This window comes from Hippopotamus amphibius, chromosome 7 (genome assembly GCF_030028045.1).
Source record: "Hippopotamus amphibius kiboko isolate mHipAmp2 chromosome 7, mHipAmp2.hap2, whole genome shotgun sequence".
Classification (NCBI taxonomy): Eukaryota; Metazoa; Chordata; class Mammalia; order Artiodactyla; family Hippopotamidae; genus Hippopotamus; species Hippopotamus amphibius.
The window spans coordinates 12,230,581-12,253,785 of NC_080192.1; the positions used below are offsets into that span (position 1 = coordinate 12,230,581).

Below are 23,205 nucleotides of genomic sequence, written 5' to 3' on the forward strand. Positions count from 1 at the left end.
GTGCTCAGAGAATATACTTTGTATGATTTCAGTCTTTTTAAACTTAATGAGACCTGTTTTATGGCTTAGTAGATAGTCTATCCCGCAGAATGTTCCTAACCAATTGGGCTTTTTATCAATAGGAAATGTCCCTCTTTGTCTCTATTAATATTTTTTGTCTTGTTTGTTTTGTCTAATATTAATATAACTACTTCAACTGTCTTATGATTACTATTTGCATAACATCTTCTTCCTTCATTTTGTTTCAAACTCTGAATCTAAGGTGTGTCTGTTGTAAAAAAAACATATATCTGGATCTTACTTCTTATTCCAGTCTGAAAATTACTGCCTTTCTATCAGAGCATTTAGTCTGTTTAGATTTAATGTAGTTGTTAATGTGGGTTGATTTATGTCTGCCATTTGTTTTTGTATGTCTCATGTGCTTTTATTGTTCCTTCTTTACTGATTTGTTAAATAATTCTTTCTCTACTTTTTAAATCCCTTTGTGATTTTTTAAATTAGTTATGTATTTGTGTTATTTTTGTTATTTTCATATGTGAGTTATCACAAGCTGCTATGGCTGTGTGTGTGCGTGTGTGTGTGTGTTTGTGTGTGTGTGTGTGTGTGTGTTATTCTGGTAAAATTTAGCAGCTTTGGTCCAATATAGCTCTATCCCTCACCATGCTTCGTACTGTTATTGTCATATATATATATATATAATGAAGTGCAATAATATAGTATTATAGTTGTTACTTTAAAAATCTTCTATTTTTAAAGAAATTTACCATTTCCAGTGATTTTCATAACTTCCTATGGATTTATTTTCCGATGTCATTTCCTTTTAGCTGGTAGCACATCTTTTAGTATTTTCTGTAGACTAGATCTGCTTGAAACAAATTTTCTGTTTTTATTTATCTAGGAATGCCTTTATTTTATCTTCATTTTTGAAGGATAGCTGTGGAATTCTTCGTTGACGTTTTCTTCCCAGCTCCTCAGCCCTCTGGCCTCTGATGAGAAGTCAGTTGTTAATCCTGTTGTTATCCCCCTGTATGTGATGAGTTGTTTTTCTCTTGCTGTCTTCAAGATTTTTTGTTTATCTTTGGCTTTGAGCAGTTTGATGCTGATTTGTCTAGGATAGATCTCTTTGTTTTTATCATGCTTGGAGTGTATTGAGATTTGGGGGTCTGTAGATTGTTTTCCATCAAAACTGGGAAGTTTTTTAACATAGTTTTTTCAAAAATTTTTTCTTTCTTTTTCTTCTCTCCTCCTGGGACTTTTGCTACAAGTATACGGGGACACTTGTTCCCCACAGGTTCAGATTCTGTTTGTTTTTAAGCTGAATCTAAACAGAATCTGAAGTTCTACTCATTTTTTCTTCAGTCTTTTTTCTTTCTGTGTTTTTGATTGGATAATTTCTGTTCTGTTTCAGTTTATTCTTTTTTTGTTATGCCATACCAGGTCAGCTATTAAGCCCATCTAGTGAATTTTTATTTTAGTTAATATACTTTTCAGCTCCAGAATATTCATTTAGGATTTCTATATCTCTATTGAGATTCCTTACTTGTCATCGTATTTCCTTTAATTCTTTGAATACATTTGTAATTGCTAATTTGAAGTCATCTGCTAACTCCAACACCTAGGCCTACTCAGAGCCTGTTTCTAGTTACTGCTTGTTTTCTTGAGTCAGGGCCATGCTTTTCCTGTTTCTTTGCATGTCTTGTAACTTTTTAGTAAATTGAACATTTCAGTGATATATTTTAACAACTCTAAAGTTTTTTGGTTTTGTTTTTGAGAGGTGTAGCTGAGTGTATATGTGTGTGTTTCAAGTAGTTTGCCTGGACTTAAACTGTGGACTGTGACTTCTCCTTGGTGTTCAGCCACTAATGTGTCTGCTTAGTGATTTTCATTCTCATTTTTACTTTTTGGCCTGGCTGGGAGTCCCTCCTGTGTCTCCATAGCCTACTGGTCAGCCAATGATGTGGGCGCAAGCTGTGCTTCCACCCTCTGTTGATGTGTTTGTAGGTTGGGAAGTGCATTTAGAGTTCAGCCACTTCTCAAATACGCCTTTGCTTTTTCTTTCTGTCGGGCCCTCTTATGTCTCCCCCTCCCCATCCATGTATTCTCACAGTCAGCCAGGGATGTGAGGAGAGCACATCTGGTTATTCTAAGATTCTCTCATTTCTAGGATCTTCCCCTTAGATTTCTAGCTGATCCACCACTCACCCCAATCAGATCACAACCTCAAGCGAGAAGAACTATATTTCCCCTGTTAGGTTCCTACCAAGTTTGCCACCTTTAGCTGACAAAGCTGTGGTTTTCTACTGCGCCCCCACCCCAGTACCCCAAGTGAGTCTGCCCCCTCTGGAAGGAAGGTTACAGGTTTTCGTGGCCCAGCCCTAGCCTGATGAGCTCTCCCAGCTGAGCTGAGGATTAGAGGCTGGGGTTAATGGGTTGGAGTCACCCCAGGCAGTAAGTTTGTAGATTCCTGTGGATCTTACCCTAAAGCTCTAGCAACTTTTCAAGAAATTTCTCTATTTATTATCTGCCTTCAGTTGATTTCCAGGACCCTGAAATGCAAGGCTTCTTATTGTTTTGAGGCGAGGATTCACCTGTTCATGCCATTGAGCCAGGAGTCCCTTCCTTGAATCACTTCATGGTCGTTTGTACTGCACCTCTCCTCACCCCTGCCCCTTTCTCTTTCTCTTTTTCGCCCTATTGCCACTGCTTGCCATTGCTTCAGACTCCCAGATTGCGTGTTTCTAATGAAAGTGTTAACTGTGAGCTCTGTCCCTTAATGTAAATATATACAGTTAAGGCTTCTGCTCCTCATCCATATTAGGAACTATTAATTGTATAATTTTGCATTATATTGACCAATTTGAGTTCTCAAAGATACATTGAAATAAGATTAGGAATTCTTGTGAATAGATTGTGAATTTATTGGTGCTGAGGAGAAAATGGCAAATCCTTGAGTTGTGCCTGCAAACAGAGCACAGGTTCTATCATTTTAGGAAGTTGCTAACAATAAAATGGGAAATTATTAGGAAGCTCTGGTTGAAGATACTTCTCGTATTTTTAAGTGTACGTTTTAAATGTGTGAATCCACTGCCCTTAAGCCATTTTACCTTTGGAAATCGTGTGGGGTGTGTGTTTCTCAGGGAAGGGAGGGTATATAGACAGAGAGATTGAGCAGTAGAGCAGTATATTATAAAACCTAGATTTAATAGCTTTATACATGATTCTGTTAAACTTTACCTTCTACTTACATGTTTCTTAAAAAGAGTCTGGTAATTCCTATAGCCAGTTAAATTCAAAAGGTAGATAAGAAGCATTGTTATTTATGAATAAATGATATCTTAAATTTGTGTAACACTTTTCAGTTTAAAACTTGCTTCTACAAGCACTGTTTTATTGGGGCTCATAAAATAACCCTTTGTGGTGCGTTATTGTCTTTACATTTGGGGAAGTCATAGTCTTTACTCTCCATTCCGCCACTCCGACTCCGCATCCCAGCTCAGTGGAAGTGATCGTGTATATATATACACTGAGCAGACCCTTGTGCATCTTTTCACACTCAGTCCAAGTGTTAGCTCTGCTGGGAAGCCCTGCTTGACTTTCCTAGGCAACGCTGAACTCACATATCTTTCATTTAGGCTTGGATAGATTCCTGAGCTGACCACTTTTTGTGTAACTTATAAGGTGTGATGTTTTTATTCACATCTGTCTCCTTAACTAAATTGTAAGCTTTTTTTTTTTTTTTTTTTTTTTTTTTTGCATTCCCTGACTTATCATGGTACCTGGCACTCAATAGTTGCTCAGTAAATATTTCTTGGGAAAAAAAAAAAAGAGAGAGGCTACAGGTGTGCCGTGAGAGGTCTGAGGAGAGAGAAGCTCAGGCTTCTTGGAGATGCCATTGATCTGGGCCTTGTATTAATGAGGGACTAGAATTTGAACATGCTTATTAGATGGTGGTGGGAAGAATTAGGAAAGTCGTTTCTCAAAGCTAAGTTGGAGAGATGGTAAAGATCAAAATGTCTTTGAATAAAACGTGGGTTTCTGTTTGGTTGAAGCTTGGGTGCTCAGTGGAGACTAGTGGGAAATAAGATGGGAGAAAGGTGGCTGGAGAGTACAAATTGGGAAGAACATTTGAATGCCTGGCTGAAAAGTGACTTTATTAAAGGCATTTGAGCAGGAAATGGTAGCAAGCAGAATTGTGCTTCAGGAGATTAGTCTCTTATGTATACAAGATAGTAGAGAAGCAGGAAGACTAGTTAGGAAAGGGTCTTGTGGTTGGAGTTGATAATGGAGTTCTGGACTAAGGGTTGCAGTGATTATATAGAGGAGGTAGTGAACTGAAGAGAAATTATGAAGGTAGAGTAAACAGAATGTGACAGCTGATTGGATGAGTCAAATAAGGAGATCAGAGTCAAAGATTTTTCACCCTTATTTCAGTAACTCATCTTGAATAAAATCATTTCACCTCCCGCCCCCAAGTTTCACTTTTGTCACCTATCAAGTGAAGGTAATAATGCCTACCTGACAGAACTGTAGTGAGGATAAGTTAGAAAAGCTTTGGAAATTACTTGTTTAAATAGTTCTTTGAGATAATTGCTTTCACCATCTTTTTAAATTAGTTGTCCTGGTTGATGTCATTTATTTGTGCTTTTTATTATGTAAGCTACAGCTGTATTTTAATTTGTCTTGTTTATGTTGGGTAGTCCCTTCCTGTTGATGGGGAGAACAAAAAGAAAGGATTTCTGACATAAAAATGAGAAATAAGCAATGAAATCTGAAATTCTTATTTCCAAAATATATCTTAGAAGTTGATTTTAACATTGGGCTAGATGCTTCTTGTGCTCATAGATGAGAGCTTGTTTTGACAGTCATTTGGTCCCATACTGTGCATTAGTAAGAGAGATAGCAGTTAGGGGTCTCCCACCTGGGTCTGCAGAGGCTTGATTATCACTGAGCCTGCCTGCAGAGAAGAAAGGACCTCAGTTCCTATATGTTTAGATATTTTCCAAATGCCAGCAGGCATAAATAGCTGAAGTATTTGAAGTAGATGAGCTTTGGTGAATGATCTTCAGATACAAGATTTATATTTGTGTACGTATTCTGCCAACCTATTGGATCATTCTTTCCTTGAGGGCAGAAACTATTACTTGCCCTCTTCTTATTACTCCCAATTGTATACAGCGGACATTTAGTAAGTCATTTTTGAATGAAAAAAGAAGCTTATAAAGGCAGAGTAAGATGCTAGTCAGTAACATCGTTTGAAGAATTCGAACAGTGTTGTTGGTGCCTCTAAAGCAGAGATTTGAGGGAATAGTTGAGTGGCCTGCCTTACTATATAATAATCCACTGTAGGTTTTACAGCCCTCCTCATTGGTGGGCCTTTGAGCACACCTCCAAATAAAGATGACTCTGACCTCATATTGTTCATCATCCTCAGTTTCTTCCCTTTTTTTGCACACCCTTTCTCTCGAGTTGAAACCAGATTTCCTTGCGTTTCTCTACTGTCAGAAGATCAGTCTAACCAATCCTCCCTTGGAATTACCCTCTGACCCTTACTTGAAGATGCCTTGTGGATTGGTGACCCACTCAAATGTAGCCAAGAACTTATAGCCCTTAATAGTGGGTCCATTTGCCCAAAAGAGGACTTCTGGAATATAATGGTAAAAACGGGGCCCAGATCCTTCTCCCACGTTGTGTCTTGTTGGGCCATGTTGCCTTCAGCGTGCAGTGTCGGTGTGATCGTTAGCATCTTCCATCCCCAGGCCAGAGCTAGAGGCCTGACACAACAGGATTCATTCATGCAGGCATACACTTTTCCTCCAAAGTAGAGGACGATGGACCTATACAAGCTGCCCACCTTGTTACCAATTTACCCTTAGAAAGTAGTTACTTGTACACTCCAGCTTGGGAGTGTTGATGACTGTGAGCCGCTTGGCAGGTTCACAGCCAGGCTGATGAAGAAACTATAGCCTGGTTGGAAATGCAGAAGTTGCTGCAGAAAACCACACTCAGAGCCAGGCATGCATATTTTTCAGTAGAGAAAATTGCCTTTTGGTTCATGTAAGACTCAAGACACCCTTTTAGCAAATTGTTAATATTGTTAAGTTATGATTATTGCTTCTTCTCCTTTGCATGCCTTCATTTATTAATTTTTATTTACTTATTAATTGATTATTATTACCCATCCCACCCCCACTGCACCCCTCAAAAAAAGAAACTGAAGCTGAGAAGTTCTGGGAATGGTGATACTCTGCTCTGCTGGCCCTTACTGCTCTCCCATGTGTTAGGGTGTGAATAAAGAAGCACTAATGATAATTTAGTGGTGTGGTTTTTCTTAATCTGTCTACAAGAGTTGTGCATTTTACGTGTATATTTTTTTAAATAAATTTATTTATTTATTTATTTATTTATTGGCTGTGTTGGGTCTTCATTGCTGCACATGGGCTTTCTCTAGTTGCAGCAAGTGGGGGCTACTCTTTGTGGTGTGCGGGCTCCTCATTGCCGGGGCTTCTCTTGCTGCAGAGCACGGGCTCTAGGTGCGTGAACTTAGGAGATTTTTACTCTTTAAGAAAGAATTCATAAGATCTAATTCCACCAGTTTTAACCCAGTATATACTCCATTATAAACATTTATGAAATTGCTTTAAATTCTAAATGCTGGTGAGTCCATTTGATGGCTCAACATGGATGGTAGAACCACATTTTTCTTTAAGGCACCGGAAAAGGACGTAATGAAAAGTATCCCAGCTTACTTTCTAAAATATTATCAGGAGAAATGGAATTTTTTTTTTTAATGCTGTGTTTTAAAACCTGTCTTTCTATATATAACACTGTGGTTCGGGAGCTTGAGCTAGGAAACCAGGCTGGGTTAGGGTTAGCTCCCGCTCCTTCCACTTGCTAAATGTGTAACTGTGAGAGGACTAGAGCTCATGTTTATTCTCCTCACTGTGAAACCTGTGACACTAGTTCTTAACGCACAGGGTTGTTAGGATTAAATGAGAAAATCAATAGCAAGTACTTTGTGTAATGCCTGGCACATAATAAATGTTCAATAAATATTAGCTATAATTCTGTTGGTATGTAATTACTTCAAAGAAGGTGTTATAGGCAGTTCTTAAAATAATACACATTAACTAGCTGTCCAATTATATATCTCTTTTCTCTTTTGCCGTTTTTTTTTTTTCCCCTCATATCCTCAGGAACTTGTGCTCTACGGGTCATTCTGATAAAAGCAGTATTTTTCAAAGTGAATTTTATATTTTGCTCCACAGAAATGAATGAATGGATGAATGAATGAATGAGTGACTCAGTGAATGATATGTATAATATATGTTTGGGGAGGAAGGTGAGTTTTCTCTTTTCAGAATTCACAGGAAATCTTTTAACTTTGTTTAGTCCAGTATTTCCCAAATTTATTTTACCAGGAAACTCATTTTCTACAAAATACCAGTTAACATCCTGCAGAACTGTCATTCTACCCTTTGGGAAGTATTGCTCTATGATTTTTGAAGCATGTACACACACACATATCCTTTAGATGTGCTTAAAGCTATTTTGGGCAATGACCTTTCCATTAGATTTTCTCGGGTATAAAGTACATGTCTTATTTAATACAATTTTGAATTATTCAGGATTTAAATGTGTGATACAGAAAAATTAATGACATTTCACTGTTGTGCAGATTTTAAACTGTTAACAAAATTCAGCTGAGTAAATTACAAAGATCTTATTGGCTTTATTCATGAATTAGGTAGCATCTAATCTAGCAGATACAAAGGAGCTCTGAGTAAAATTGTCGTTATATTTAGATAACATGATATAGAAAACCCTAAAGACTCCACACAGAAACTGCTAGAACTGATAAACGAATTCAGCAATGTAGCAGGATACAAGATTAACATATAGAAATCTGTTACATTTCTTTCTTTACACTAATAATGAAGTATCGGAAAGGTAAAGAAGAAAAAATCCCTTTTAAAATCACATCAAGGGCTTCCCTGGTGGCATTGGTTAAGAATCCGCCTGCCAATGAAGGGGACACGAGTTTGATCCCTGGGCCGGGAAGATCCCACATGCTGTGGAGCATCTAAGCCCGTGTGCCACAATTACTGAGCCTGTGCTCTAGAGCCCACGAGTCACAACTATTGAGCCCATGTGCCACAACTGCTGAAGCCCATGTGCCTAGTGCCTGTGCGCTGCAACAAGAGAAGCCACCACAGTCAGAAGCCTGTGCACCACAATGAAGAGTAGCCCCCGCTCATTGCAACTAGAGAAAGCCTGTGTGCAGCAACGAAGACCCAACACAGCCAATAAATAAATAAATAAACTTTATTTATTTTTTAAAAATCACATCAAAAAATACTTAGGAATAAACCTGACAAAGAGGTGAAAGAATATGCTGAGAATTTTAAAACATTAATAAAGGAAATTGAAGATGATTTAAAGAAACAGAAAGATATCCCATGCTATTGGATTGGAAGAATTAATATTGTTAAAATGGCCATACTACCCAAAGCAGTCTATGAATTTAATGTGACCCCTATCAAATTACTCATGACATTTTTGACAGAACTAGAACAAATAACCCTCAGATTTATATGGGACCATAAAAAAAAAACTGAGAATTGCCAAAGCAATGCTGAGGAAAAAGAACAAAGCTGGAGGCATAACCCTCCCAGACTTCAGACAGTACTACAAAGCTACAGTAATCAAAACAGCCTGGTATTGGCACAAAAGCAGACATATGGATCAATAGAACACAATAGAGAGCCCAGAAATAAACCCAAACAACTATGGACAATTAATCTTCAACAAAGGAGGCAAGAACATACAATGAAAAAAGACAGTCTCTTCAGCAAGTACTATTGGGAAAGCTTGGCAGCCACATGTAAATCAGTGAAGTTGGAACACTCCCTCACACCCTATGCAAAAGTAAACTTAAAATGGTTTAAAGACGTAAATGTAAGGCATAACACTATAAAACTCCTAAAAGAGAACATAGGCAAGACATTCTCTGACATAAATTGTAGCAGTGTTTTCTTAGGTCAGTCTCCCAGGGCAATAGAAATAAAAGCAAAAATAAACGAATGAGACCTAAGCAAACTTATAAGGTTTTATACAGCCAAGGAAACCATAAACGAAACGAAAAGACAAACTATGGACTGGGAGAAAATATTTGCAAACAATGCGACTGACAAGGGTTTGATTTCCAAAATACACAAACAGCTCATACAACTCAACAAGAAAACAACCCAATCAAAAAAATGGGCAGAAGACCTAAATAGACATTTCTCCAAAGAAGACATACAGATGGCCAATAGACACATGAAAAGATTCTCAACTTTACTAATTATTAGAGAAATGCAAATGTATCACCCCACATCAGTCAGAATGGCCATCATTAATAAGCCTACAAATAGTAAATGCTGGAGAGGGTGTGGGAAAAGGGGGACCTCCTACATTGTTTGTGGGAATGTAAATCGGTGCAGCCACTATGGATAACACTACAGAGGTTCCTTAAAAAACTAAAAGCCGTTGCCATATGATCCAGCCGTCCCACTCCTGGGTGTGTATCTGGAGAAAATTGTAATTCATTGTTCACAGCACCCCGGTGTTCATGGGAGCACTATTTACAATAGCCAAGACATGGAAGCAACCTAAATGTCCATCAACAGATGAATGAATAAAAGATGATGTGGCACATGTATACAGTGGAGTACTACTCAGCCATAAAAAAGAATGAAATACTGCCATTTGCAGCAACATGGATGGACCTAGAGATTATCATACTAAGTGAAGTCAGAAAGAGAAAGACAAATATCATATATCACTTATATATGGAATCTAAAATAGGATACAAATGAACTTATTTACAAAACAGAAACAGACTCACAGACAAAAAACAAATCTATGGTTATCAAAGGGGAAAAGGGAGGGGATAAACTAGGAGTTCAGGATTAAAAGATACAAACTACTATATATAAAATATATAGACAACTACACACACACACACACACACACACACACACTCGACTGAATCACTTTGCTGTATACCAGAAACTAACCCAACATTGTAAATTAACTAAACTTCAATTAAAAGGAAAGAAGGTAGGAGCTCTGAAAAGCTGTACAAAACAAGATTTTATAGGCAGAGGGAACAGAAACAAGGAGGTTATACTGGGTATTTGCTGATTGGTTAAAGCATTTCTTTATATGGAGCAAAGGAAGGTCTTGGAACCTTGAAGTCTTGGGTCAGGTAACTTCTGCTGAGTAGCCAAGTTAATTGGTTGACCTAGACCTTTTTTTTGTGGAAAAGCCGAGCATAGAAAGTTAGGTTTGGTTTGCTGACATGGGGCTTTGCATGAGCAACTTCATCTTGGCCCCTTTAACAAAACCAATATGAGTCTTCCCAAATAAGAACTCTGTTAATAATTGCTTAATTTCAAAGCCGTATGAGTTGTATGGTAGCTCTACTTTTAGCAATTAATAGAAATATCTATTATCTTTGATAAGCTTGGTCTTAAACTGCAGTTTTTAGAACCATGCCCCTTGCACTATATGTGACTGATTTTATAACACTGTGAAAATATCTAATTCATCCTATGAGGAGGATTCACTTAAACCTTGACTGAAGACCAATCCCCCATCCAAAAGAAATTGAACCAACTAGGACTCATTTATATTTTGTTCATAAAACAATGAGCTTTTAAGGGAAAATGCTACGGGAGATGAAACTTTGTGGCTGGCCTTTTTTAAGTAACAAAGACTTACAAATTAAACTACTTCTGATTTGGAAATAGACAATAGTACTACTAGATTAAATGTTTTTTTTTTCTTTCACCATGCCAATAATTTGAAACGAATGGACTTTTCAGCCCATTTCTGACTTTTTTAAGTGATCTGACCCACATATTGAATACAGACATAAGTATTTGTCTACAATTGTGCCTGTGTATAGTCATTAAACCAGCTAAACATTCTTTGTGTTCTGATATTCTGTAGGGTTTAAAATCTGACATCCTAAAATTCTCTTTTAAGACTCTTTGTTTCTAAATAATTTTAGACTTATAGTAAAGTTGCAAAAATAGTACAGAAAGTTTCTGCATACTCTTCACCTAACTTCCTGTGATGTGAACATCTTAGATAGGTACAGTACAATTTTCAGAACTAGGCAATAAGAAGTGTTGGTACGATATTATTAGGTAAAATATAGACCTTATTCAGTCGCCAGTTTTCTGTTCTGAATCCAATCCAGGATCCCTTATTGCAGTTAGTTGTCATGTCTCCTTATCCCAAAATATTTTAATCATCCTCAGTTTATATCTGAAGTAGTTCTAGGCTCTAAAGAACAGAGAAAGGAAAAAAATCTTGTATTTATAGATTTGCTGTTAGCTGATAACCATGTCTCATATCCGAGGTCTCTGCTTGTTCTACCTCAGCCTTTCATGTATACATTGGAGAAGGGCTGTAATGCAGGCTCTTCCTTCTTGAGATACTAAGGTTATTTTTGAAAGCAAGCCATGTTTCCCGAAATATTTTATACCAGTCAGCTCAAAACAAATATAGACTATGTTGCCCTGTTTTGCTGCCTTCACTAAAATATGTACATACAGTACTATAAGATTTTATTAAACACTTATTAATTTCAGGTTACTTTTGAATACATCCGTCTAATTTTGCTTCCTCCAAAAATGCAGTAAATGTTGTTTGTGTCTGTATGTTTTTAGGAATATGAAAAATAAGAACAGGAGAATTAATAATTTTGGAAGCTAGAAAGCAGATGGCCAGTTAGTAACTAACTGAGCAAACCCAAATGAGTTTAACCCTAAGCCAGTAGTGGGGGAAAGAAAGCCGAGAAATAATTCAATTTACACCACAAAAATTTGAATTTCAGAAACATGGCGCCAGGAACTTCCCTGGTGGTCCAGTGGTTAAGACTCTGCCCTTCCATTGCAGGAGGTGTGGGTTCAGTCTCTAGTTGGGGAAATAAGATCCTACATGCTGCATGGCAATAATAATAATAATAATAATACCAAAAAATAAAATTTAAGAAAAAAACTGGTTCTCTCAGAAACATGGCTCCAATTGGAAGATTTGGGAAACTCTTCTCTGGAGAACCTAACTCAAGAGGAAGGACTTAAAGATGCACAAGTCAGGGGGTTCCCCAAGAAATTGCTTACCTAACTGAACCTAGAGTGAATCACAAAGTCATCAAGCCCCTCTATCCCACCCGCTCAGAACTTCCATTTAGTTTTTATCTACCCTTCCCCCCTCAGTTCTTTGTTTTTTTAGAACTTTTATTGAGCTACAGTTAACATACAATAAACTGCATATATTTAGAGTGTACAGTTTGGTATCCCAATCTCCCAGTTCATTCCCCCCCAACCCTCCCTGCTTTCCCCACTTGGTGTCCATATTTTTGTTCTCTACATCTGTGTCTCTATTTCTGCCTTGCAAACCGGTTGATCTGTACCATCGCCCTCAATTCTTAATTATGAACAAGACAACCAAGGATTACTAGATACCTGGGGAAAACCTACAACGTGGAAAATAGAGAATAAAAACTAACAAACGAAAAGAAATTTGGAAGAAAAGGAACCTCTTTCTCCTCAAAAACTACCAAAACAATAATTTGTATTCTCAGAGAGATGAGAGAAGATACTGCATCCACTAAACAACAAAATGCTAGTTTAAAAGGTGAAGAGAATGGGGGCGGGGGGGCATTCAGAGAAGAAAAACAAGCCCTTGAAATTAAAAACATGGCAACAAAATGAAAAAACTTCATTGGAGAGTTGAAAGATGAGATGGAAGAAATAGAGGTCTCCAGTCTCTCATTCACAATTCCAAAATCTGTAAAGTTCTGAAAGTCCATGATTTTTTCTTAAGTTTGCAGCAAAACTCACAACCTTTGTAGAGTCTTTATCACATTTATGTGAATATGCAAACTGTCAAACTGTCATTAAAATGGGATGGTAGATGTTTTCAGACATGAATCAGATTCTGAAGAAAACTTTGCTAAATTTAATTTCCTCTTGTCCTTTGAAAATAAGAAGTGAAGACACTCACAGACAACAAGAGGAAAAATAAATATTGAAGAAAATGGATAATCCAGAAATCAAAATATTATTCCTAAATTAATCAAGAGTTTCTCTAGTATCTTAGATTATGTATTAAGTCTTATTATGATAGAGACTTAAAAGTAATACTTCATCTTGTATTGCCCAGGGTTCTTTTTCAGACCATAACAGAACATTTGTTTACAATATATAAATACAGTAAAACCTTGGATTGCGAGTAACTTGTTCTGCGAGTGTTCCACAAGATGAGCAAACATTTCTAATAAATTTTAACTTGATAAACAAGCGATGTCTTGCAATAGGATCAGTACGTGATGCCAAACTTCACATGATCACAACTGAGCCAATGGAGCTGACCACCGACGAACTGATGGATCTGCATCACGAGCACCAGCAAGAGGTTATGGAGGAGATCTTTTCTGCAGAGGAGGAGGAGAAAAAGGCGGAGGAATCCCTCACTTCAAATGAGATTAGGGAGATGTATAACATGTGGGAAACAGTGCAAAATTTTGTAGAAAAGCACCACCCAAATAAGGCTGTAGCAGTGCAAGTGACGAATCTGTTTAATGACAATGCGATGTCACATTTCTGTGAAATCCTCAAAAGGAGGCAAAAGCAAGTGTCATTGGATAGGTTCCTTGTTAAAGCTGCATGAAAAGAAAAAGATTCCACTGAGCCAATAGATAGCAGTGATTCCGTTAGTGATAGTGAAAGTCGGTCTACACAATAACCCTCCTCTCTCTCGTCTCCCTCACACCAGCCATGAAGGTTTTAAAAGGTAAGTACAGGTTAATTTGTTTATTTTTCTTTATATTTTGTATTTTCTTTATTATTTTGTATTATATTGCTGTATTGTAATCATATGAATATTTTTGGGTTGTGGAACAAATCATCTGAGTTTCCATTATTTCTTATGGGGAAATTTGCTTTGGTATACAAGTGCTTTGGATTACAAGCATGTTTCCGGAACAAATTATGCTTGCAAACCAAGGTTTTACTGTAGTTAAAATATTTCCATTGTTTCGTAGGGGAGTCAGAAAACTAAATCCATTTTCCAGTTACAATAATTTTTACAGGTCACTTTTAAAAAGTTTTTTTTTTTAGTCCTCATTTCTAGAATTAGGTTTTGAGACTTAAAAATCTGATTTGCTCTTCAGTGTCAAGTGCTCTGGGCTTCACTTCAATGAAGTAGCCCTCACTGGGGAGGTTGGGATGTCTGAAGAATGGATGTGTAGGCTTTAGTAACACGATTGCATCAAGCAGGACCACTGCCAGTCCTCACTGTAAACAGTCCACGAACTCCATCCTCTTCCGTTTCATCCCCTGCCCAGTGAATCACTTAGGTCAGAAAATGACCACAGGAGGGAAAAACACAGAACCTTGGGAGGTTATTTATATAGTCAGTAAAGTTGCTTCGCAGTTAACAATAGAACATAAAGCAAATCGGCATGGTATTGACAGATTTTCCTCAGAACAGTTTAACTGTCCACTTTTCACAAAGATACAGCCTTAAAAGCTTTTCTTTGCTTTCGCTCTCTGATTTGTGTATTTCAGCAATCAGTAATCTATAGGAAGGTAAAGTTGAGAATGACAAATGGGAAATATGATCTCGTTTGACCACATCCAATGTATGTTTCCTGTTCCTGTTTCCAGTCTGTACAGAAATCTGCTTCTCAGCCCCTTCAAGTATAAGTTTAGTAGTTCTCTGGCTTTTTTTCTTCATAAATGTCAGTGTGCCTTTGCTGGTTTTCTTTCCTCTCGTTTTCCTCCCCTTCATGGCCTGACCTGCTCCTGTTCCCTCAAGGCATAGAATACATGCCTCCTCTTGTGTAGCTTTCCCTGTCCCTCACCCCATGCCCACCTCCACCTTCAGGTGCGGTCCTGAGAAAGTGGAGCATGGGATCCACACGTGTTCTCCACTCTAATGAGAAAAAAAGAAGAGGGCATGGGTGCAGTGCTAGAAAGCGGGTGGTTTAGCATATGAAATTGGGCTGCCTGGTTTTGAATTCCTGCTCTGCCACTTAACATGTGACCTTGGCAACAAACTTAACCTCTCCATGCCTTAGTTTCTGCCTTTGTCAGTTGAAGGACAATAGTAGTACCTGTCTCATAGATTACTCTGAGGATTGAAGAAAATAATAGTCTAATACAGTGATTAAGAACATATACTCTGGAGCCAGACTGCCTGTATTCAAATCCCTGCTCCATTATTTAGGCAATCTTTCTGCTTCTCAGGCTCCTCAAGATGGGTGCTAACATCTCTGAGCCAAAAGTATCTCTGAATCAGACTCCTTTAGCTGAACACAAGGTCAAAAGGAGGGAATCCATTCGGTGCTTTTAAAAGACAAAAACAACAACAAAACTGAAAAAAAAAAGCAAAACCTACTGTTACGGTTGTTGAAAGAATCACAGTTAACATATGTAAAATACTTAGGCCAGCGTGTGACAAACACTTATCACTAAATATTATTTATTATTGAAGGGTGTAGGTAAGGGTCCGTCTTATAGTATGCACTCAAGAAATAGTTGCTCCTACTGTACAGCACAGAGAACTCTGCTCAGTGCTCTGTGGTGACCTAAATGTGAAGGAAACCCAAAAAATAGGGGATATATGTATACATATAGCTGATTCACTTTGCTATGCTGTGGAAACTAATGCTTTACAACATGGTAAAGCAAGTATACTCCAATAAAAAATTTTTTTAAAAAGAGAAATAGTTGCTGTTTTACAGGGAATTCTCATTTTCCAACAAAATTCAAAAAATTAAAAATGGAGAGAAGAAAGGGTCTAAGATTGAAAGCAAGTTAAAGCCATGATAGTCTGCTGCTAACTCCTACCCGAATAGTTAAAATGCAAATGATGATACTAAGAAGAGCTAGAACCTGCACACACCATTGATGGAGTGTAAGTCAGTACAACCACTTTGCAAAACTGATAATATCTTTGAAGGCTGAATTTAGACATATCCTTGACCCAATAAATCCAATCCTAGATGTCTATTCACCCAACAGAAATGCCTGCTCCTGTGCACCCAAAGATGTACAAGAAAAATATTTATGGGAACATTATTCTTAATAGCCCCAAACTAGAAGCAGCTCAAGTAAATTCTGTATGTTTATAAAATGTACAACATTGCGTGTGTTACACAATTATAATGTGTAAAAGAAGCCAGACACAAAAAAGTACACACGGTATGATTCCTTTTTTTTTTTTTTTTTTTTTTTTTTAAGTTCAAAAATGACAACTAATCTATGGAGTTAGAAGTCGGGATGGTGGTGATCCTTTGGCAGGGGAGTGGAAACTGGAGTGGGGCCCACAGGTGCTGCTTGAGTTCTGTGGCATGGTCTAATTTGATGGTTACGTGAGTGTATTTTCTTTGTGAAAATTCATGCAGCTGTATTCTTACGATTTATGCATTTGTAACTATGTATGTTAAACTTCAATTTACAAATGCATTTAAAATCAGAAGGCTTAAGAATTTTGGAAATAATGGTTCACTTTTTCTGCTTGCTAAGTCTCTGAAGAATTAAAGATTTCATACTTTTAAATAATGTAGGTGTTCACCACAGGCTGGAAAATTAAGCAGTCTGGCTTCTTCATAAATTGTGTCTTCCGGACTATAAAAAATATTCTCAAGAACAACAATTAAGTACCTCAGGCAACACACTTTGAAGTAACGGTTAGTTTTCATTAGTCCTCCCACCTCACATACCCTTTTACAGATTACATAGACTACATATATAAGCTATATATAAAACTATGGTTTGGAACTAGAATCGGCCTTTTTAAACTTTTCTCAGAGTAATACACTGTCAACCTGCAGATCAGATCTGGTGGTTTTAAAGTGCGAAGAAAGAGTTTTATGTGCTCCAGCTGTGAGAGTGAGAGGCACGTTGGAAGGTGCTCGAATGAGCATCAGCTGTGATTGATGCTTATGCTCGCTGCTTTGGTGTCCCTGATGCTGCTTTGGTAACTTGGGGAGTTTCATCTTTGAATGGAATGTGTTTTGTTTAGTCTGCATTGTGCCCAGATTGAGGATTGAAAGCCTTACACTTTCGCAGACGTGGCTTCATAGCTCTTCCCTTTCCTGCTATTTTTGTACCATGTGAATCATTGCACAGTGAGGCCATCTGCGAGGCCTGAGTGGAAGGAGATGAGAGCTGCCGTCCCTGAGATCTGTGACACTGGGAAAGCTGGCATACATTTGGAGTTTCTTCCTGTTTATCCTTTATATTTCGGTCTCAAACTTCATTTCAACATGGTTGCAAAGCATCTCTGAGCCAAAAGTATCTCTGGTTCAGTTTCTGTTAGCTGAACACTGGGTCAGAGTGGGGGGATCCTTTCCATGTCACCCAGAATCTGCTAGAGGGACTCAGTTCTCATTCAGTTGAGATGGTAAGAACAGCAAGTTCCATTCCTGTTTTTAAAGTGTGTTGGTTTAATCATCTCCATGAGCCATCCAGTTTGGCATGTGCTTCATAGGAAATAAGTAGTAAAAACATAAGGTTCTTAAATTGTCAGATTAATACTTCAAGGTAAATGTTTTTTGAATGCCTACAATGTATCACACCTGTTAGCTATTTGTCAAAAGTGTTTCTCAACGTAGCAATTTTTTGAGGACTTATTGAAAAAGAATTAAATTAACACATGCCTAGGACATTGCAAAAGAGATTCATGATTAAAAATGCATACCCACCCTCACCCATATTCTTTCACAATGGATGTATAAAAATCTAGCATTTCTGTGTGTGTAGTAGATTAGTCAGGGTCCCTTCAAAACTTTTCCAACAGATTTTCCTAAATGCAGCTTTGCTCTGGGCTGCAAAAGGATGGGTCCCCTCTGCTAAAGTAGCAGGAATTGCAGAAATTAGAGAGGAGAGTGCGGATTGGTTTCAGAGTAAGAAGCTTCTTCAGATTTTGAGCAAAGGCCCCTTTGTCACTAGGTGTCTCCTCTTCATAAATAACATTACAGTACTTCAGTAATCCAGTAGTCATAAACTCTGGAACTAGTAGAGGGAATGAAATATAAAAATATTCCCTTATATCCTGAAATGATGGACCAGAAATGCTGGAATCTCCACAATTAAGTATTATGCAACGGACTATTTTCAAAATGGAAAGATCTCAAAAATAGAAACTTCTATGAGAATCTAAGAACAATGTACTATTTTTATATCTTGTTATTCTAATGTATCTCCATGTGATCCTGAGCAAGTCACTTAGTATCCCTAGTATTTCTCACTTTACTAATGTACTATAAATATGCAAAAGACCTAAATTTTTTTTGTAAACTGTAGCATTTTGAACACAGATAACGTCTTTGGTTTTTTTTCTCTTTGAAGGGACAGCTGTAATTTTTGCTTAAAGACACACAATTTGAGAATGATTGGGATGGGGGGAGGGCTTTAATTATTTTATGTAATTCTTGTGAAATAATTATATTTATTTTTCACTTAATGTTGTTTATATCTTTACTTAGCAGACAGAAGGGGGCGCACAGACAGATGGCCAGCAGTCACAGACGCAAAGTAGTGAAAGTTCAGAGAGTAAATCTACACCTAAACGACTGCATGTCTCTAATATTCCTTTCCGTTTCCGGGACCCAGACCTCCGACAGATGTTTGGGGTAAGTCTCTGAAGTCCTTTTATGGGTCTTACAATAAAAATATAATTTAACCCACGAGGTGGAATATTAGTCATTACTACTTTAGGATAAAACTACAAATATGTTGAGAAAGATCCTGAGGTAGGTCAGTATTTTCATCAGCCTTTAGAAACTTTCCCATCACCTGGCCTATTCTAGACATTAGCCTTGCAAGTTCTCACATACATAAGGTGACAACGCAACCCAGTTTGCCTGGGACTGAGGGGTTTCTTGGGACATGAGCTTTCAGTGCTGAAATCAGGACAAGATAGTAGTCCCTGCCTTTCAAAGGGTTATGAATTAGTGAGATAATATCTGTGATTTAAAGTCAGGTATAGAGGGTTAGTTTGATACCTGACATGTTCTTCCAGCTGTTTACTTCCTCCCAGAATCACTGTCATGAAAACGAAGTGTAGTAGCGAAGATTTAAGTTACTCAGAAATGAATGGCTGCTGAGGATCTTAATTTTTTTTTTCTGGGCTAATGTGTTGTTGCCTGTTTTAATTTGATCAAACTCTTAACTTGAACTAGGAGTTAATTTTTTTTTTTTTTTTTTTTTTTGATAATTTGTGTAGCAGCCTAGCACTCTGTCAGGAAAGCAGGTGCCCTTCTTTAGGTCTTGGTAGTGACAGGACCCTGGGGCAGAGTTCTGTCACTTAGAGCTGACTTCCTGGATGTGTTTTCTACACCACAGGCAAGGCCAGGGTTGAGATGTAATGATGTTCTTCAAGTACTAGAAGAGATTTTCGACAGGAAACGGTAGCTGGCTGTTCTTCATCTCTACAGAAAAGAGAGCAACAGAAAATATGAAGGGCAGCATAAAGAATTTAGGTTACATTTAAGAAGAAATTTTCTGGGAGTACGAGTTATTAGGTTCTCTACTGAATCATCAGAGGTAATATGGAACCTTAATCTCTGGAGGTCTGTGAAAATAGAGTGCATCCTCCTCTGTTGAAAGTGTTTTCTCTCCTGAAGCAGAAAAAATAGTGTGCACTAAAGTTCCGCCTAGGCCAGTTGTCAGGGATTTCTTTGAAATGTATGATGCCCTTCCCATAAAACACTAAGTGCAAAAAAACCCAAAATTTTCCTTTCAGGAGATACCTGGTTGCTGTCTTCTTCCACGTGGTTAGTACCTATCAGTCCTTAGAAGGACGGTAGCGTTGGTCAAGAGCAGAGGTTCCATGTTCCATTTTATTTTCATTTTATTAGCTCTGCAAACTTGAGTACTTTCTTTCAGTCTCATTTTCCTTAGCCATTAAAGGAAGGCAGTTCTTACTCCGGAAGGTTGTTATAAGGATGAATTAGAAAATGTAAAAGAAAACAAACTCTAAAATACCATACAAATTTCAGTTTTTTGGATAGACATAAAAATAAAACAAAATGCCCTCCTTCCTGTGACATTTTCCTCTTCCTTTGATTTTTCTAATTTTCTATTAAATGATGAAACTGGAATCAAGCCCAAAAGTCTTACTTGGGCTCTTAATACATGTTTTTTGAAAAAGATAGTAATGATTCAACCCAATAAGAAAATATGATCTCTGTTTTGCTCTTTTCATTTTTTAGTTTTTTTCACATTTCCCAAAGTCTAGTTTGAAATCCAAGTGAAATAGATAATTGGGTGAGTCCAGTTCTCAAAGGGAGATGTGAGCCAAAAAAATATTGGAGATTTACTGCATATTCCCTCAATTCAGTTCACTCAGGTATTGGTTAAAACCGATAGTTTTGTCACCTTATACGTCTCCTCCAAATAATTACTGTTTTCTGTATGCCCCTCTCATTAGCTATTCCGCTGTTTAGCAATAAAGTTATTTAGGTGTTTTTAGCTTTGTTTGATTTTCCAAATGTTAAAATATTTGACTAATTACAAGACAAATTTATTATTTTAAATATTGTAGATGATGTTTATTGCAGAAATATTAAAGTGGCAAATAAATATCTATAGAACCATCCATAACGACCATGAACGTTTGATATGCTGGAAAATAGCAGGGAGCCTGTAGAGAGAACACAGACATATATTTATTGACCTGGGAACTTAACTTACAGTATATTAAGTTTAAGAAAAGTAAAAACACACACACACTCATGCACGCACGCCTAAGGAAAAGCCAGGAAGTCCATGTACCGAAACGTTAAGATGGTGGAATTGCAGATGATCTTCATTTTTTGTTTTCCCTTTTCCTTTTTGTTTATCTATATTTTCTGTTTTTTTCCAGTAAATGTGGTTTACTTTTATTAATTAAAAAAAAGAAAAAAGGTGAAGACTTCCCTGGTGGTCCAGTGGTTAAGACTCTGAGCTTCCACTGCAGAGGGTATGGGTTCGATCCCTGGTCGGGGGAACTAAGATCCTACACACCGTGAGGCCGGCCAAAAAAAAAAAAAAAGAGAGAAGAGAAACAGCCTTCAATCATATATCTTTCTCCTTAGGATTTACTTCTTACAACAGACATTTCAAAAGTTAGAAATGTAGTTAGGAAAACACCCCAGTTCTTGTCCATGTAAAGAAGCATGTAATAGGCTGACGCTGTGAATAACTTCTGAAAACAGCTTCCACTATATAGAGGTGGATAATGCACAAGTGAGCGAATTAAAAAAGGAGAAATTATCAGCTCAGCGATGAGGAAACATCAGCAACTGCTATTGGACCTACCAACAAATAGAAACGTGGACGTTAAATAAATAGTTTAAAGAAAAAAACCTGTTCCTCTTTCAGAAGAAAGTAAAGTGTATGGATAAGAAGCTGAACATGAGTAAATGTTTTTATTTTTGTCTCTGCAGCAGTTTGGCAAAATCCTAGATGTAGAAATAATCTTTAATGAACGTGGCTCTAAGGTAAGCTCCATTTCAGTATTGTATGCTTGGTTTCTTTTTAGTTTTTTTTTATTTAAAATAGTAGTCAGAAAACTTAAGCTATTCTTCAAGCCTGCACAAAAGTATTCCAACGATCTAGCTTGATTAGATTACCTCTAAACATAAGCCACCGCGTGGCCAAATTTTTCCTAAATATTAAGTTGGGAGAGTGTTGGGGTAGAAATGAGAGAGGTTTGAGAGGAGAGGGTGGCCGTAAGGAAGAAAGGCTATAGGAGATGCCAGTCTTTTCTCGGATTTAAATTTGGCCTAAGCTTCTTATTTTAAAGGACGGGAAAGAGAACTGAAAAAAGTGAAATTCTGTGAGAATCCTAGTCTGAATTCTACAAGAACAGTTCAGCTTTTAAAACTCAAACTTCAAAATGACATACTTAAAACAAATTTAATATTTCAGTTATTCAGTTGGTTTGCTCTGTTTAATAAATTTTGACAAGGCTTAAAAACAGGGACTAATGACTCAAGTATTCACTGTGGCTTTTCTTGCTTTAAGTTTTACCCAGGTAGGCAAGCTTCAGGACTGAGAGTCACTTCAATTACAAATGGAGTGAGCTAGGGGTTTTTTCACGTGACGGTGAACATAATAATTTACCTAATAATTTACTATTTTAAATTCCCAATCTGTGTGATCTAGAATTTTTATGCACTAGAATAAGCAGCAGTGCTTTTAGGAGTGAGGGAATGGCAAAGTCTTACAACGGTGTTGTTAAAAAATATTTGATGAACTGAATTTCAGAAAGTTTTATTTGAGAGTTTTCTTCCTTCTCAACAAATGGAATACACTCCACAGACCAAATGAACTGTGGCCAGGCTTATACATAGTTACCTTGCTGTGTTCGGTTCTACTCTTGCATTTTTAGATTAGACCAATTTTTGAAATTAATTTTCATTTGGTCATCTCGACTGAATTTTGAAAATAGCCTTTGGCTATGATTAAATCTCTTAAGAATGTAATTTGAGAAAAGTTAAATAAAGTAATAAATAAGCTAATATTTACCTCTCTTCAGTATCCTACTCCAAATTCACCATACTTTGGGAACCGATACCATATCTACAGTTGCATATACTTCCTGCCCCCATCTGTACTAATACGAATGTATGTGCTCTCCTAATGCTCCTGGCTATTATTCCCTTCCTTTATAGAATGCATCAACACTAAAAGTGTTTAATTCTGACTATAATAATTATTTGTTAATTATTAAAGAGGTAATTATACTCTAAGCTTTCAGTTTTCAGTTAAAACAAACAAAAAAAAGATTAATATGCCTATACAGAACTTTCTCCAGCACTTAACTTGGTAAGTATTTTTAAAGTGATATCTGCTCAAACTATAATCAGTAAAACTGTTTATACTTGTAATTTCCTCACAGTGGATTTCTATTCCTTTGTTGTATAGTTTGCTGTTACTTTTTGTGAACTTTTTAGATGCAAGGTGGAAAAATGACAATGGTTTAGAAATGAGAAACACATGAATGTGAAATGAATACGAGAAGATTATTGACCACACTGTTTATCTAAACCAGGAGTTTAAGTGTTTTTAGTTGTAAATGTATGCACTTAAAATATTCTTAGCTAGACTAACAACCGGAAGCCCAATAAAATTCTGTCAGGCATTGAGGACTTGC

General features: G+C 37.2%; 1 protein-coding gene across 16 annotated transcripts in view; it reads left to right on the top strand.

Annotated features, from left to right (window-relative positions):
* RBFOX2 (RNA binding fox-1 homolog 2) overlaps positions 1-23,205 on the top strand; it is a 264,949-nt gene that overhangs the window by 205,203 nt on the left and 36,541 nt on the right. For 13 of the 16 annotated variants that reach the window (XR_009054807.1, XM_057742947.1, XM_057742950.1 and 10 more), the window contains 2 exons: positions 18,551-18,697; positions 21,494-21,547. Coding sequence is in view for 15 of the 16 variants with exons in the window: in XM_057742947.1 (XP_057598930.1) it covers positions 18,551-18,697; positions 21,494-21,547 (201 nt within the window). In the remaining variant the exon portion in view is untranslated. The remainder of the gene's footprint in view (positions 1-18,550; positions 18,698-21,493; positions 21,548-23,205) is intronic. The other 3 variants (XM_057742949.1, XM_057742956.1, XM_057742944.1) reach the window with 1 other exon arrangement.